This window comes from Amblyraja radiata, chromosome 29, assembly GCF_010909765.2.
Source record: "Amblyraja radiata isolate CabotCenter1 chromosome 29, sAmbRad1.1.pri, whole genome shotgun sequence".
Classification (NCBI taxonomy): domain Eukaryota; kingdom Metazoa; phylum Chordata; class Chondrichthyes; order Rajiformes; family Rajidae; genus Amblyraja; species Amblyraja radiata.
Genome location: NC_045984.1, coordinates 28595536 through 28610620, shown reverse-complemented (window position 1 = coordinate 28610620; position 15085 = coordinate 28595536). Strand labels below are relative to the sequence as shown.

Genomic DNA, 15085 nt, shown 5'->3' with positions numbered 1-15085 from the left:
CACTGTGACCGCGTGGGTTTTCTCCGGGTGCTCTGGTTTCCTCCCACACTCCAAGGACGTACAGGTTTGTAGGTTAATTGGCTTTGATTAAATCGTCCCTAGTGTGTAAGGATAGAACTAGTGTACAGGAGGTGATTGTTGGGCGGTATGGACTGGGTGGGCCGAATGGTCAGTTTCCATGTTGTATCTCCAACCTGGACGGATTTGGGTTTTTTTAAATAACATTCAGGCTGTGGAGGTAGAAATGATCAGGAATTATATTTTTAACCAGCAGCAGCTTGTAGATCATCGCAGATGGCGAGGTTAACAGTTCAACGCAACAATCGCTCTTTGATCCACACGTTGTTAAACTGAGGAAATGAGATGACCACAGTTCTCCTGACCACAGTTCCACCAATGATATTGTGACATCTCCCTCACAACATTCATTCACACACACTAGTTCTACAGAACACTTCCTCCACAAATCCAACGGCGTCTAGACGCGGCTCATAGCGCTTCCGGGAGGAGAGAGAGGGGGTGCCCATTGACATCACCCCTGGAATGGCCAGCCTTCGTTTTATCCCCATCGCTCCGAACTGCCCCCACGGGGAACTTTTAGGAGCAGAGACGACATAATAGAAACACAGCGAGCAAGAGCTCAGTGGGGCAAGCGGCACAGCATTGGAGTTGCTGCCTTACAGCACCAGGGACCCGGGTACAATCCTGACTATGGGTGCTGTCTGTATGGAGTTTATACCCTCTCCCTGTGACCACGTGGGTGCTCCGGTTTCCTCCCACACTCCAAAGACGTACAGGTTTGTACGTTAATTGTCCCTTGTGTGTGGGCTAGCATGGACTCGGTGGGCCGAAGAGCGGTTTCCAAGTCCGTGCCGACCGGTGATCGACCGTTCACTCTAGATCTATCCTACACGCATTGTTACTTGCGAGCAAAGCACCAAGGCAAATTCCTTGCATGTATGTTTAAGAAAGAACCGCAGATGTTGGAAAATCAAAGGTAGACAAAAACGCTGGGGAAACTCAGCGGGTGAAGCAGCATCTATGGAGCGAAGGAAACAGGCAACGTTTCGGATCGAAACCCTTCTTCAGACCCTTCTCCTTGTATCTATACGTACTTGGCCAATAACATTTATTCAATTCACACCAGGGACAATTTACAGAGCCAATTAACACCACACATCCTCGGAGCAACCAGAAAAAACCCAACCTCTCCATGTTGACACACAAGGGCAGACCCAGTCCATTCGGCCCATCTGTCCCCAGCAGAGGTTCTGCTCCCGTACCTTCATTCCACTCTCTCAGGTTTATCCAATTGCTCACAAACTCATCTCCACAATTGCCCTCAATTACATCCTGTGGGAGCAAGTCCCATATTGCTCCCACTCTCTGGGACAATTCCCCCCCCCCCCCCTCACCCAGAAATTCCATTTGGGCTTAACAGTGGATAAGAAAGGATAGGGTTTAGATTGGGAGCGCAGGAGGATGAGGGGGTGTACTTATAGAGATGTACAAAATCTTGAGATGAACAGGTCGGGTAGACGCACAGGTAGACAAAAACGCTGGAGAAACTCAGCGGGTGGGGCAGCATCTATGGGGTGAAGGAAGTAGGCAACGTTTTGGGTCGAGACCCTTCTTCAGACTGATGTTAGGGTGGGGGGGGAGAAGAAGAAAGGAAGAGGCGGAGAAGATAGATGAAATAGGAAACTAAGGGGTAACTGTTTCATGTATGGGGCGGTGGGTATATGGAATGGGCTACCGGGGGAGGAAGTTGAGACAGGTTTTATAACAATGTTTAAGAAATATTTAGACAGGTGCAAGGAAAGGACAGGTTTAGAGTGATATGGGACAAATGCAGGCAGGTGGGACTAGTGTAGATGGGACATGTTGGCCCTGGTGGGCAAGTTGGGCCGAAGGGCCTGTTTCCGTGCTGTGTTACTCTGTGATTCTAGTAACTGATGAGCAATAGTGCAGATCGTCCCGTGTAAGTAGTGATAGTCACTAGCAGGCCGGATATCAGCAGGCCAACTGTCCCATGTGCTCCAAGCCAGTTGGCTTGTTAGTGCATCCCTGTGGAGTGGGAGGGAGGGGTTTTGTTCTAATGATGGTCCACCCACCCCAACAGGGATGTCTGTCGATACAGAAGGGAGGGAGGGTCACAGTCCAACACCTCAGTATCCAGCAGCTCCCTGCAGCGGAAAGAAAGGACTTGCATGGGCGGCACAGTGGATCAGCGGTAGAGTTGCTACCTTACAGCGCCAGGGACCCGGGTTAGATCCTGATTACGGGCGCTCGTCTGTACGTTCAATCCCTGATCTGCGAGGGTTTTCTCCGAGATCTTCGGTTTCCTCCCACACTCCAAACACATACAGGTTTGTAGGTTCATTGGTGTGGACTAAATTTAAAATTATCCCTAGTGTGTGTGTGTGTGTGTGTGTGTCTGTCTGTCTGTCTGTCTGTCTGTGTGTGTGTGTGTGCGTGCGTGTGTTAACATGCGGGGATTACTGGTCGATGCGAACTCGGTGGGCCAAAGGGCCTGTTTTCCGCGCTGAAATTCTAACCATCTCAATGAGGCATTTGGGCTCAGCGACTTCCACAAACTGATTCACAGGGATACATTCCAAGCTCCGGAGTCAGCCAATGCCAGTCAAGCTGCATGCAGCAAATCCCACAGACTGCACTGCGATAATAGCAAGATCATGTGTTTTTGCGATCTTGAATGAAGGTTAACTATTGTTCAATCTCACTTGTACTTCAAAAATAGTGCCGGGGCATCTTGCACATTGCCGAGAGCAGACACGGACTTGGTTTGAACACCATAAACCTAAATAAAAGGACATTTGCAGCACTCACTCTGCACCGGCACCTGCACTCAACAGGTTAGGCAGATTTCACAGACACAGACACACACTCTCTCTCTCTCTCTCTCTCTCTCTCAACCAAGCTGGAGGTTTCTCAGCAGGTCTATACATTCCCAGATCAGAGTCCAAACTGCAGATGTGTGGCACTAACCTCATCTCAGAGGAAGAGGAGGCTTGCTGGGGCACTGCCAACAACTTCCATCCATTACCGGGCATCTGGTTAACCATAGCTATCAGGCAATGGTCCAAATGTACCCAGAGAACCACTGGGGTGTCACAGGAGAGAGCACGAGGAGAGAAATCCAGGGGAGGGCGAACGAGCTGCCGTTTGATCCACTGCCAACCTGATGCCAGCATCGTTACAGTTGGCACGGAAAGGGATCAAAGAGATCAGAGACGGAGCCTTTAAGGCACCCCCAGTATCACAGACTCAAAGACCAACTTGGCCACGTTCTCAATACGTAACGACCACCAGGAAGAAAGTACAGGAGTCTGATGATCGTGGCCACCAAGAACAGCTTAGAAACATAGAAAATAGGTGCAGGAGGAAGCCATTCGGCCCTTCGAGCCAGCACCTCCATTCATTGTGATCACGGCTGATCGTCCCCTATCAATAACCCGTGCCTGCCTTCTCCCCATATCCCTTGACTCCACTAGCCCCTAGAGTTCTATCTAACTCTCTCTTAAATCCATCCAGTGAATTGGCCTCCACTGCCCTCTGTGGCGGGGAATTCCATAAATTCACAACTTTCTGGGTGAAAACGTTTTTTCTCGCCTCAGTCTTAAATGACCTCCCCTTTATTAGCCCCTGGTTCTGGACTCGCCCAACATTATTTCTTCAACTTCTGCACGTCAGTCAGCAGCATTACACAAGACTAACGCCAACTATGACTTTGCATGAACTGTGTCTTTGGTTGCATCACATAGATTGATATTGGACGGTTATGGTTACCTAGTACGATGGCTAATAATTTATCGTAATTTCGCTTATTATATTGAATGGGGGGGGGGGGGTTTAAATCAAGCGGCGATTCACAGGCCGGGGAGACAGAGACGGGGACGGGCCCGGTACTCACGGCACCTTCATGCCGCTCGCTTTCCCCCCTCCTGAAGGCGAGAGCCCCCCCCCCCACACGGCGCCAGCTCAGTGGGAAACTGGTGGAAGTGCGGGGGGGGGGTGAGTGCAACGGGAGCCTCTACATCGAGATCCTGTTGTTGCGAGGGTTCAACAAAGTTAATTCCTCCAAGGTTCATAAATTGCTGGGGAAACTCAGCGGGTGCAGCAGCATCTATGGAGCGAAGGAAATAGGCGACGTTTCGGGCCGAAACCCTTCTTCCTCCAAGGTTCAGGGGAGGTCAAACACCAGGCAGAACCTCTGGACCCTGCGAGAGCGAGCTGGGACCAACTAACCCGGTCAGCGACTGGGGAACAAAGAGTCTCACGGCCAGACTGCAGATGAAGCAGGGAGCCACTGGCCAGCACAATGGAAATCAATGATATGGATCCAGGAGACTCATCTTTCAATGCTGCTTTCAATAACCTCTCCCACAGACTGGTACAAAGTCACACTGGGGAACAGAAGGTGAAAGGGTATCCACGGCACAGGGCAGTAACACAGTCTGAAGAAGGGCTCCGACCCGAAACCTCATCCATTCCTTTTTCTCCAGAGATGCTGCCTGACCCGCTGAGTTACTCCATCATGTTGCGTCTATCTTCGGTATGAAGCAGCATCTGCAGTTCCTTCCCACAGTACACCACACCACCAATGTCTGTGTCGAACATGATCCCAAGACCCTCACTTATCTACCTGCACACGATCCATATCCCCTCCAATCCCTGTGCATCAATGCACCTATTAAGGGCCGTGCCATTAATTGTACGTTTCCCCCTTATATTTGTCCTCCAAAAATGCAACATCTCACACGTGCTCAGATTGAACTCATTCTGCCATTTATCTGCCCATTCAGTCGACGTCAGTCTGTCACCTCAATCATGGTGTCGTGTGCAAACTAATGCCCCTGTCCCACTTAGGAAACCTGAACGGAAACCTCTGGAGACTTGGCGCCCCGCCCAAGGTTTCCGTGCGGATCCGGGAGGTTTTTGTCAGTCTCCCTAACTGCTTCCACTACCTGCAACCTCCGGGAACCGCACGGAAACCTTGGGCGGGGCGCAAAGTCTCCAGAGGTTTCCGTTCAGGTTTCCTAAGTGGGACAGGGGCATTACTAACCAACCCGATTATGATTGTACCATTGTTTTTCTCTATCTATCTAAGAGAGTGTGTGTGTGTGTGTGTGTGTGTGTGTGTGTGTGTGTGTGTGTGTGTGTGTGTGTGTGTGTGTGTGTGTGTGTCTTTGCAGAATACTGCTGGTCACAACAAAAGCAATAGCTTTTCACTGTGCCTCAGTACACTTGACAATAAACTAAACTCAAACATCCAGTCATTCCACCACAGCCTTCTGTTTTCAGCCAGTTCCACATCCATACAACCAAGGAACTGTTAATCCCATGCATCTTGCACGACATGTTGTACCCTTAATCCTGTAGCTGTGCACAGTTGGCAGCTACACAAAATTGCTGGGGGAACTCAGCGGGTGCAGCAGCATCTATGGAGCGAAGGAAATAGGCGACGTTTCGAGCCGAAACCCTTCTTCAGACTGATGGGGGGTGGGGGGGGGGGGGGGGGGGGGGAGAAGGAAGGAAAAGGGGAGGAGGAGGAGCCCGAGGGCGGGCGGATGGGAGGAGACAGCTAGAGGGTTAAGAAAGGGGAGGAGACAGCAAGGGCTAGCAAAATTGGGAGAATTCAATGTTAATGCCATCCGGACGCAAGGTCCCCAGATGGAATATGAGGTGCTGTTTTTGATGAGTACGTGTGTCAAGGGTTATGGGGAGAAGACAGGAGAAACCGCTTGAGGTGGGGGAAAGATAGATCAGCCGTGATTGAATAGCGGAGCCGACTCCTTAGACTTGAGAGACACAAAGCGGAAACAGGCCCTTCGGCCCATCGAGTCTGCGCAAACCAGCAATCAGCCCGTACACTAACACTATCCCCCCCACACACAGGGGGCAACATAACCGGTCAATTAAACCACAAACCGGAGTGTGGGAGGAAACCAGAGCACCCGGAGAAAACCCACGGTCGTTCGATGGGCCCCAACTTCTACACTAATGCAGAGTGTCCAACGCCAATACAGGCCATTGTGGCGGTGTTTACAGGCTGGCTTCCAGGACAAGAACTTCACGCAGCACTGCCTGATGAGTATTCCCGGTATTCCCGGGTTTCTAGTTTAGTTTTGAGATACAGCACAGGCTCTTCCGAGTCCACGCCGACCAGCGACCCCCACACACTAACAGTATGCTACACATGCTAGAGACAATTTTACCAAGAGCCAATTAACCTACAAACCTCTGCATCTTTGGAATGTGGGAGGAAACCAAAGATCTCGGAGAAGCCCACGCGGGTCACGGGGAGAACGTACAAACTCCGTACAGACAGCGCCCACGGTCAGGATCGAACCTGGGTCTCTGGCGCTGTGAGGCAGCAACTCTACCGCTGCGCCACCGTGCCGTATCATCGGCATTACGCCTGCGCATTGGAAGCACGATGGAGAGCCCTGGCCGATTATGTCACTGGCTGCGCTGGAAGGTTTGCTCTAACCCACGTGCGGTGTTGAACAGAACATTCTGTGTGAGCCGCTCGCTGTCTCTGAATTAGCAGATCAGATACAAATGATCTTTCCCCCTCCACCCCCAGGGCCTCTCCTCGAAACCATCGGCAGAGACGTTCTGGACGGCAACGTCATGTGGGAAGTGCATCACTTGGGACACAGCACAACACACAAAGGTCTATTCACACCAGATATATGACCTTGATATTTCATCCCCTGCCTTGGCCAGACTTCAGAGCAGCCCTAACAAAGCCTCAATGTGAAGAGATGAGAACATTTTAAGGAACTGTCGGTGCATTTTCACAGCATATTTTCTGGCTTTTCCAGGTGACATTAAAGCACTTTACAATTGATAGCATTGACTGCTTCTCTGGAAGAAAAACGAACAGGTGATATTTTTGGTCAGAACCCTAATGCTCCTGTCCCACTTAGGAAACCTGAACGGAAACCTCTGGAGACTTTGTGCCCCACCCAAGGTTCCCGGAGGTTTTTGTCAGTCTCCCTACCGGCTTCCACTACCCGCAACCTCCGGCAATCACCTGCAATCTCCGGGAACCGCACGGAAACCTTGGGTGGGGCGCAAAGTCTCCAGAGGTTTCCGTTCAGGTTTCCTAATTGGCACTGGGGCATTAGGATGGTTCAGTTGCCTGATAACAGCTGGGACGAAACTGTCTCTGAATCTGGAGATGCAGGCTTTCACACTGCTCTTGCACGAGCAGCAAACTGTGGCCCGACTCTACAATTTGCCTCCATGAGATAGGCATTCCCATAGCTCACCCTATGGTTTTAACTACACTCACCCCAGATGAGCTGCACGATCTCTTACAGCGCCAGAGACTAGGGTTCGATGCTGACTACGAGTGCTTGTTTGCACGGAGTTTGTACCTGGGCTTTCTCTGAGATGGACACAAATAGCTGGAGTAACTCAGCAGGACAGGCAGCATCTCTGCGGAGAAGGAATGGTTGACGTTTCGGGTCGAGACCCTTCTCCAGAGGTCTTTGCCGAGATCTTCGTTTCCCTCCCACATTCCAAAGGCAAACAGGTTTGTAGGTTAATTGGCTTGGTTATAAATGTAAAAATTGCCCATGGTGTGTGTCGGACATCGTTAGTGTGCGGGGATGGCTGGCCGGCGTGGACTAGGTGGGCTGAAGGGTCTATTCCCGCGCTGTATCTAATCTAAATCTAACTAATCTAAAAAAATGAACAAATCAACATCGGACAAGGCCAGCGAATGTCAGGTCAAAGGTGTGAAAATATTTGGTGCAGAAGCCACATTTTTTGCCTGCAATAGTGTTCTCTTGTGCAGTCAATGGAGCTAGCCAAAACGGATAACTGTTGGAAAAATGCCAACATTTCACTATATTGACAAAGGTGGAAAGCTGAATGAAGCTACCCTCCAAAGAGGCCCAAGTATGGGATTGAATAGTTAACTCCGTTGGTGTTAGGTCGCTATATTTGACACCAGCTTGTGCTGTTTGAGAGACATTGGGCTTTTCCCCAGTGCCTGTAAATAAAGACAGATGTAGTAATTAGGTCTGTCGCACCAAGGACATTGTACTAACTGCTCAATGCTTAGGTTAGGTTAGAGATACAGCGCAGAAACAGGCCCTTTGGCCCACCGAGTCCGTGCCGACCAGCGATCCCCGCACACTAACACTATCCTACACACACTAAGGACAATTTACAGTGTTACCCATGCCATTTAAACAACAAAGAGAGTCGGTGACAAAGGGAGGGGAGGCAGAGAGAAGTGGGGTGGGGGGGGGGAGAGGGAAGTAAGAGGGGCGAAAGTGACGGGGCAGGGAGAGAAGGAACATGAACAGGGGGAAGGTGGGGAGTGAGAGGGAGGGAGGACAGCAACATTCATTTATAGCCCCCTCTTACAGTTGCTCTTCGGGGGATGGTAGCCGGGGAAGAGGCATGGAAAGCAGTCCCCCCCTCCCGTCCCGTCCCCTCCCATACCCTTTAGGGAGTGGGAGGAAACCGGAGCTCCCGGAGAAGACCCACAGGTCAGGGGGAGAAGGTACAAACTCCCTACAGACAGCGCCCGTGGTCAGGATTGAACCCGTGTCTCTGGCGCTGCGGGGCAGCCACTCTGCCACCGCGCCACTTCATTAAACCGACAGGTCAGAGAAGCGGCCACAAGAAAACACGCAGACACTAATTCATACGAGCAAGATTCCCAACATTCCTCCCTGGGCCACAAGTCTGAACACCTGCCACCAACGGTCAAAGGTCTGGCAGCTCAACCTCTTCCCCCAGTTTGGCAATAAAAAGGCAAAGAATCTATGAAACAACTTGAAGGTAGACAAAAATGCTGGAGAAACTCAGCGGGTGAGGCAGCATCTATGGAGCGAAGGAATAGGTGACGTTTCGGGTCGAGACCCTTAAGGGTGAGGCAGCATCTATGGAGCGAAGGAATAGGTGACGTTTTGGGTCGAGACCCTTAAGGGTGAGGCAGCATCTATGGAGCGAAGGAATAGGTGACGTCTTTTGAATGTGGGAGGAAACCCGGAGATGCTGGAGAAAACCCCCGAGGTCACGGTGAGAACGTACAGACAGCACCCGTAGTCAGGATTGAACCCGGGTTTCTTGCGCAGTGAGGCAACAACTCTACCGCTGCTCCACCAGGCCGCCCTAGGTTTGACCCAGCAGCAAGTTTGCACCAAATCATTCTTCGATCACACTAAGCGATGGCTCGGCACTAAATTGGTTGCCATATTATGCTGCAAAATAACACCCTACACTTGAACATCACTTGACTGACTTTTATGGACATCAACGCAATGCATCGGGGGGGGGGGGGGGGGCCCCAGAATCGTGCTTCCATTTTCAAAGATTCAACACAAAGATACTAGCCCATGGCCCGAGCAGGACTCGAACATCTTTACAGGCAGCATCACTGGAAAGAAGGAATGGATGTAAGGTTTCGGCTCGAGACCCCTCTTCAGAAACGTCATCCATTCCTTCTCTCCAAAGATGCTGCCTGACCCCCCCCCCCCCCCCCCCCCCCCGCGGAGTTACTCCAGCTTTTTGCGTCTATCTTTGGTTTAAACCAGCACCTGCAGTTCCTCCCGACTCAAAGCCTTTACAATCCTGCATTCAAAACTAGACCTGCCTCACACTTCAACATTCAAGGGGCCCGGCAGACCAGGGCGAGTTCAGAGGATTGCAACATCGCCAGTCAGAATAGAAATACGTCCACAGCTTCCAACAAATACTTTGGTTCTGTCTTCATTAAGGAAGACACAAACAATCTTCTGGAAATACTAGGGGACCGAGGGAGGGAGGGACTGAAGGGAATCCACATTAGTCAGAAAATGGTGTTAGGTAAGCTGTTGGGACTGAAGGCAGATGAATCCCCAGGACCTGATGGTCTGCATCCCAGAGTACTCAAGGAGGTGGCCCTAGAAATCGTGGTGATCATTTTCCAATATTCTCTCGACTCTGGATCAGTTCCTGTGGACTGGGGGGTAGCCAATGTAACTGCTTTTTAAGGAGGGAGAGAGGAAATGGGGAATGGAAGACCAGTTAACCTCACATTCAATCCTGACTACGGGCGCTGTCTGTATGGAGTTTGTACCTTCTCCCCCTGACCTGTGGGTCTTCTCCGGGAGCTCCGGTTTCCTCCCGTTCTCTAAAGATCAGTCACTGAAAGTAAGCATGCAGGTACAGCAGGCCCTGGTGAGACCACATCTGGAGTTATGTGTGTAATTTTGGTCTCCTAATTTGAGGAAGGACATTATTGCTCTTGAGTGAGTGTAGCGTAGGTTCACCAGGTTCATTCCCGGGATGGCAGGACTGACGTATGATGAAAGAATGGGTCGACTGGGCTTGTATTCACTGGAATTTAGAAGGATGAGAAGGGATCTCATAGAAACATATAAAATTCTTAGAGAATTGGACAGACTAGAGGCAGGAAACATGCTCCCGATGTTGGGGGAGTCCAGAACCAGGGGGTCACAGTTGAAGAATAAGTGGAAGGCCATTTAGGACTGAGATGAGGAGAAACTTTTTCACCCAGAGAGTTGTGAATCTGTGGAATTATCTGTCACAGAAGACAGTGGAGGCCAATTCACTGGATGTTTTCAAGAGAGAGTTGGATTAAGCTCTTAGGGCTAACTGAATCAAGGGATATGGGGGAAAAGCCAGAATTTTGGATAATCAGCCATGATCATATCGAATGGCGGTGCTGGCTCGAAGGACCTAATGGCCTACTCCTGCACTTATTTTCTATGTTTCTATGAAGAAGGGTCTCGACCCAAAACGTCGCCCATTCCTCCTATCCAGAGATGCTGCTTGTCCCACTAAGTTACTCCCGCATTTTGTGTCTATCTTCAGTGCAAACCAGCATCTGCAGTTCCTTCCTACACGTTACTGAGATCATGGCTCTCACATCCAACTTAACACATATTCACTTCCTTTTTATCGTTGTTTCGGATTTAGGTTTGCGACTCGTCTTCGCGCAGGTCGCACTAATTGTGACGAGTGAAATTAAAAGCTGCAGCCTCACCCTTTGCTTCATCTGGAAAGGTAGCGGAGTGTCTGGACACAAAGAGCTTCAACTCTGCGTCGAGGCTGTAGGCAGCAGCATCGATGTCCCACGACTGGATTCCTGGAGGGGAAGAAAAGGCAGGCAGTGAGGCGGCAGAACAAGAGGGTGACACAGAGGGATCTGGACTCCAAGATGCACTAGTCTCAGGGCTAGTTGACAGGCTGCTTGAAAAGGTGACAAAAACAGCTCATGGCATATTGACGACTAACAGAGGGCCTAAAACATAGTTGGAAATTATCCTCACGGTGCTGACAGCGTCAGCAAGATTCTATCGCGAGAATAACCTGTGCACAATTTTAGCCACAGCACCAGACAGGTCAGTCTGCATGCAGACAAAAGTGCTGGAGAAACTCAGCGGGTGCAGCAGCATCTGTGGAGCGAAGGAAATAGGCCACGTTTCGGGCCAAAACCCTTCTTCAGGCTGGTGTAGGGTCGGGGGGGGGGGGGGGGGGTGGGGAAAACGGGGAGAAGAAAGGAAAAAGGAAGAGGAGAAGCCCGAGGGCTGAGGGAGAGCCGAGAAGGGGAGGAGACAGCAAGGGCTACCGGAAATTGGTGAATTCAATGTTTATGCCGCTAGGGTGCAGACTGCATGTGTTGGAAGGAACTGCAGATGCTGGTTTACACCAAAGATAGACACAACATCCTGGAGTAACTCTGCGGGACAGGCAGCATCTCTGGAGAAAAGGAATAGTTGGCGTTTTGGGTCGAGAATCTTCTTCAGACTGAGAGTTTGGGCTGAGACCTGAGAATACCCTTTACTCTGAAGAAGGGTCTTGACCCGAAACATCACCGATTCCTTTTCTACAGGCCAGTCTGCATCAAGTTCACTCCAAAGTGCAGACACACTGCTCAGAATCAAATTACTCCTCCAAACTATAATTAAACGTGCGGGTTTATAACCCAATGATAGCTGGAGTAACACAACCGGTCAGGCAACATCTCAGAAACTCAGCGGGTGAGGCAGCATCGATGGAGCGATGGAAATAGGCAACGTTTCTGCCCGAAACGTTGCCTATTTCCTTCGCTCCATAAATCTACCTTCGATTTTCCAGCATCAGCAGTTCCTTCTTAAACATCTCAGAAAATTAGCCTGAAGGAAGGGTCCCGACCCTAAACGTCACCTACCCATGTCCTCCAGATATGCTGCCTCACCCGCCAAGTTACTCCAGCATTTTCTGCCTATTTCTGAACTGTAATGACCCCCCACCCCCCCCATCATTTCCTGTATTCCAGTCTAAGTTAAGGCCAGCGTCCCTTAAACCTTTTCCTAACTTGCTTTTTGTGAAATGCACACAGAATCTCAGGCCCTTCATATCATCTGAAAAAAGGTCCACAGTCTTTCACTTGGCCAGAGGATGCCTATCTACCCAACTTCCTAACATGGAATCCACTTAGTCCACAAACAAGTCCCTTTGTGTAACTCACAGCTCCCACACACAATCTTGCCACTGCTGTACATTACTACCGATGAACCCACGCAGGTAATGAGATTACTCGTTACAATACTCCATGAGTGTTTGAGATGTACTAAACTATAGTTTAAACGAGCAAGGGGCACACCAAACTGCCCAAAGTACCTTAGAAACCAACGGTCATTGCAATAAAGGACACCACCTTAAGTTAATGACGGACACCATGTTAGTTTAGTTTAGAGATACACAGGGCGTAAACAGGCCCTTCGGCCCACCGAGCCCGCAGATTGCAATGCCTCCCAAAAGGCCTCAATGACTGCAACACTCCCCCAAATGCAAAAAGCCACACCGCGGCAAAAGGGGCGATGCCCACTTGCAAAAAGGAACATTGCCCGGTTACATAAGGGGGCAATGCAGTTGCAAAAAGGGGCAATGCAGTTGCAAAAAGGGGCAATGCACAGTTGCAAAAAGGGGCAATGCACAGTTGCAAATGACCAATGCATATTTGCAACGGCCCACGTCTTCCCTCCCCCAGCCAGCAACCCCATCCTCTCCCCGAGACCTCGCCTGTTTTTGCTTCCACCACCATCCACCATGCTGGGTCCCCGCTGCAAACCTACCTCGCTCGACCTGTGCAATCACGTCGGGCAGCAGCTCGGGCCTCCCGGCTTCGGCCACGACCACGAGAGCGGAAGCGTTGGGAGAGGAGGGGGGGCGGCGGGGAGTGGATGTGGGGGTAATGGGCTGCATGTGTCCGGCGGCGCGGCCTCCTCCTGCTTGTTGCTGCTGTTGTGGAGCTGGAGCTGGAGTTGCTACTGTTGCCGCCGCCGCCGCCTCCATCACCACCATCTCCTGCTCGCGCCCCAGCCCCGGACCAGCCCCGCCCCCTGCGGCCCCGCCGTGACGTCACCGCCTCATTACACATGCGGGGATGACCGCATCGACGGCCAATGGGCGGCGAGCCGGAAGCGGGGCCGCGTTGCTATTGGAGCGGCGGATGGCGCGCTTTTCACTGTCGCTGGGGTGTTGCCAAGTGAAGGATACAGTGTGTTGTGGATACAGTGTGTGGTGGATACAGTGTGTGGTGGATACAGTGTGTTGTGGATACAGTGGGTGGTGGATACAGTGTGTGGTGGATACAGTGTGTTGTGGATACAGTGGGTGGTGGATACAGTGGGTGGTGGATACAGTGTGTTGTGGATACAGTGGGTGGTGGATACAGTGTGTGGTGGATACAGTGTGTTGTGGATACAGTGGGTGGTGGATACAGTGTGTGGTGGATACAGTGTGTTGTGGATACAGTGGGTGGTGGATACAGTGTGTGGTGGATACAGTGTGTTGTGGATACAGTGTGTGGTGGATACAGTGTGTTGTGGATACAGTGTGTTGTGGATACAGTGGGTGGTGGATACAGTGGGTGGTGGATACAGTGGGTGGTGGATACAGTGGGTGGTGGATACAGTGGGTGGTGGATACAGTGGGTGGTGGATACAGTGTGTGGTGGATACAGTGGGTGGTGGATACAGTGGGTGGTGGATACAGTGGCTGGTGGATACAGTGTATGATGGATACAGTGTCTGGTGGATACAAAATTGCTGGAGAAACTCAGCGGGTGCAGCAGCATCTATGGAGCGAAGGAATAGGTGACGGGTTTCATAGAAACATAGAAACATAGAAAATAGGTGCAGGAGTAGGCCATTCGGCCCTTCGAGCCTGCACCGCCATTCAATATGATCATGGTTGATCATCCAACTCAGTATCCTGTACCTGCCTTCTCTCCATACCTCCTGATCCCTTTAGCCACAAGGGCCACATCTAACTCCCTCTTAAATATAGCCAATGAACTGGCCTCAACTACCTTCTGTGGCAAAGAATTCCAGAGATTCACCACTCTCTGTGGGAAAAATGTTTTCCTCATCTCGGCACTAAAAGATTTACCCCTTATCCTTAAACTGTGACCCCTTGTTCTGGACTTCCCCAACATCGGGAACAATCTTCCTGCATCTAGCCTGTCCAACCCCTTAAGAATTTTGTAAGTTTCTATAAGATCCCCTTCAATCTTCTAAATTCTAGCGAGTACAAACCGAGTCTATCCAGTCTTTCTTCATACGAAAGTCCTGACATCCCAGGAATCAGTCTGGTGAACCTTCTCTGTACTCCCTCTATGGCAAGAATGTCCTTCCTCAGATTAGGAGACCAAAACTGTACGCAATACTCCAGGTGTGGTCTCACCAAGACTCTGTACAACTGCAGTAGAACCTCCCTGCTCCTATACTCAAATCCTTTTGTTATGAATGCTAACATACCATTCGCCTTCTTCACTGCCTGCTGTACCTGCATGCCTACTTTTAATGACTGGTGTACAATGACACCCAGGTCTCGTTGCATCTCCCCCTTTCTTAATCGGCCACCATTCAGATAATAGTCTACTTTCCTGTTTTTGCCACCAAAGTGGATAACCTCACATTTATCCACATTATACTGCATCGGCCCGAAACGTTGCCTATTTCCTTTGCTCCATAGATGCTGCTGCACCTGATGGATACAGTGTCTGATGGATACAGTGTCTGGTGGGATACAAGTCTGAAGAAGG

General features: G+C 50.6%; 1 protein-coding gene across 1 annotated transcript in view; it reads right to left on the bottom strand.

The window, feature by feature from the left end:
- The window catches only part of map1s (microtubule associated protein 1S), a 31421-nt gene extending 18060 nt beyond the window's left edge, over positions 1–13361 (bottom strand). The window contains exons 1-2 of the mRNA XM_033047054.1: positions 13113–13361; positions 11039–11140 (exon numbers count right to left, since the gene is read on the bottom strand). Coding sequence (XP_032902945.1) covers positions 11039–11140; positions 13113–13341 — 331 coding nt within the window. The 5' untranslated portion in view covers positions 13342–13361. The remainder of the gene's footprint in view (positions 1–11038; positions 11141–13112) is intronic.
- Between the last annotated feature and the right edge of the window lie 1724 nt (positions 13362–15085).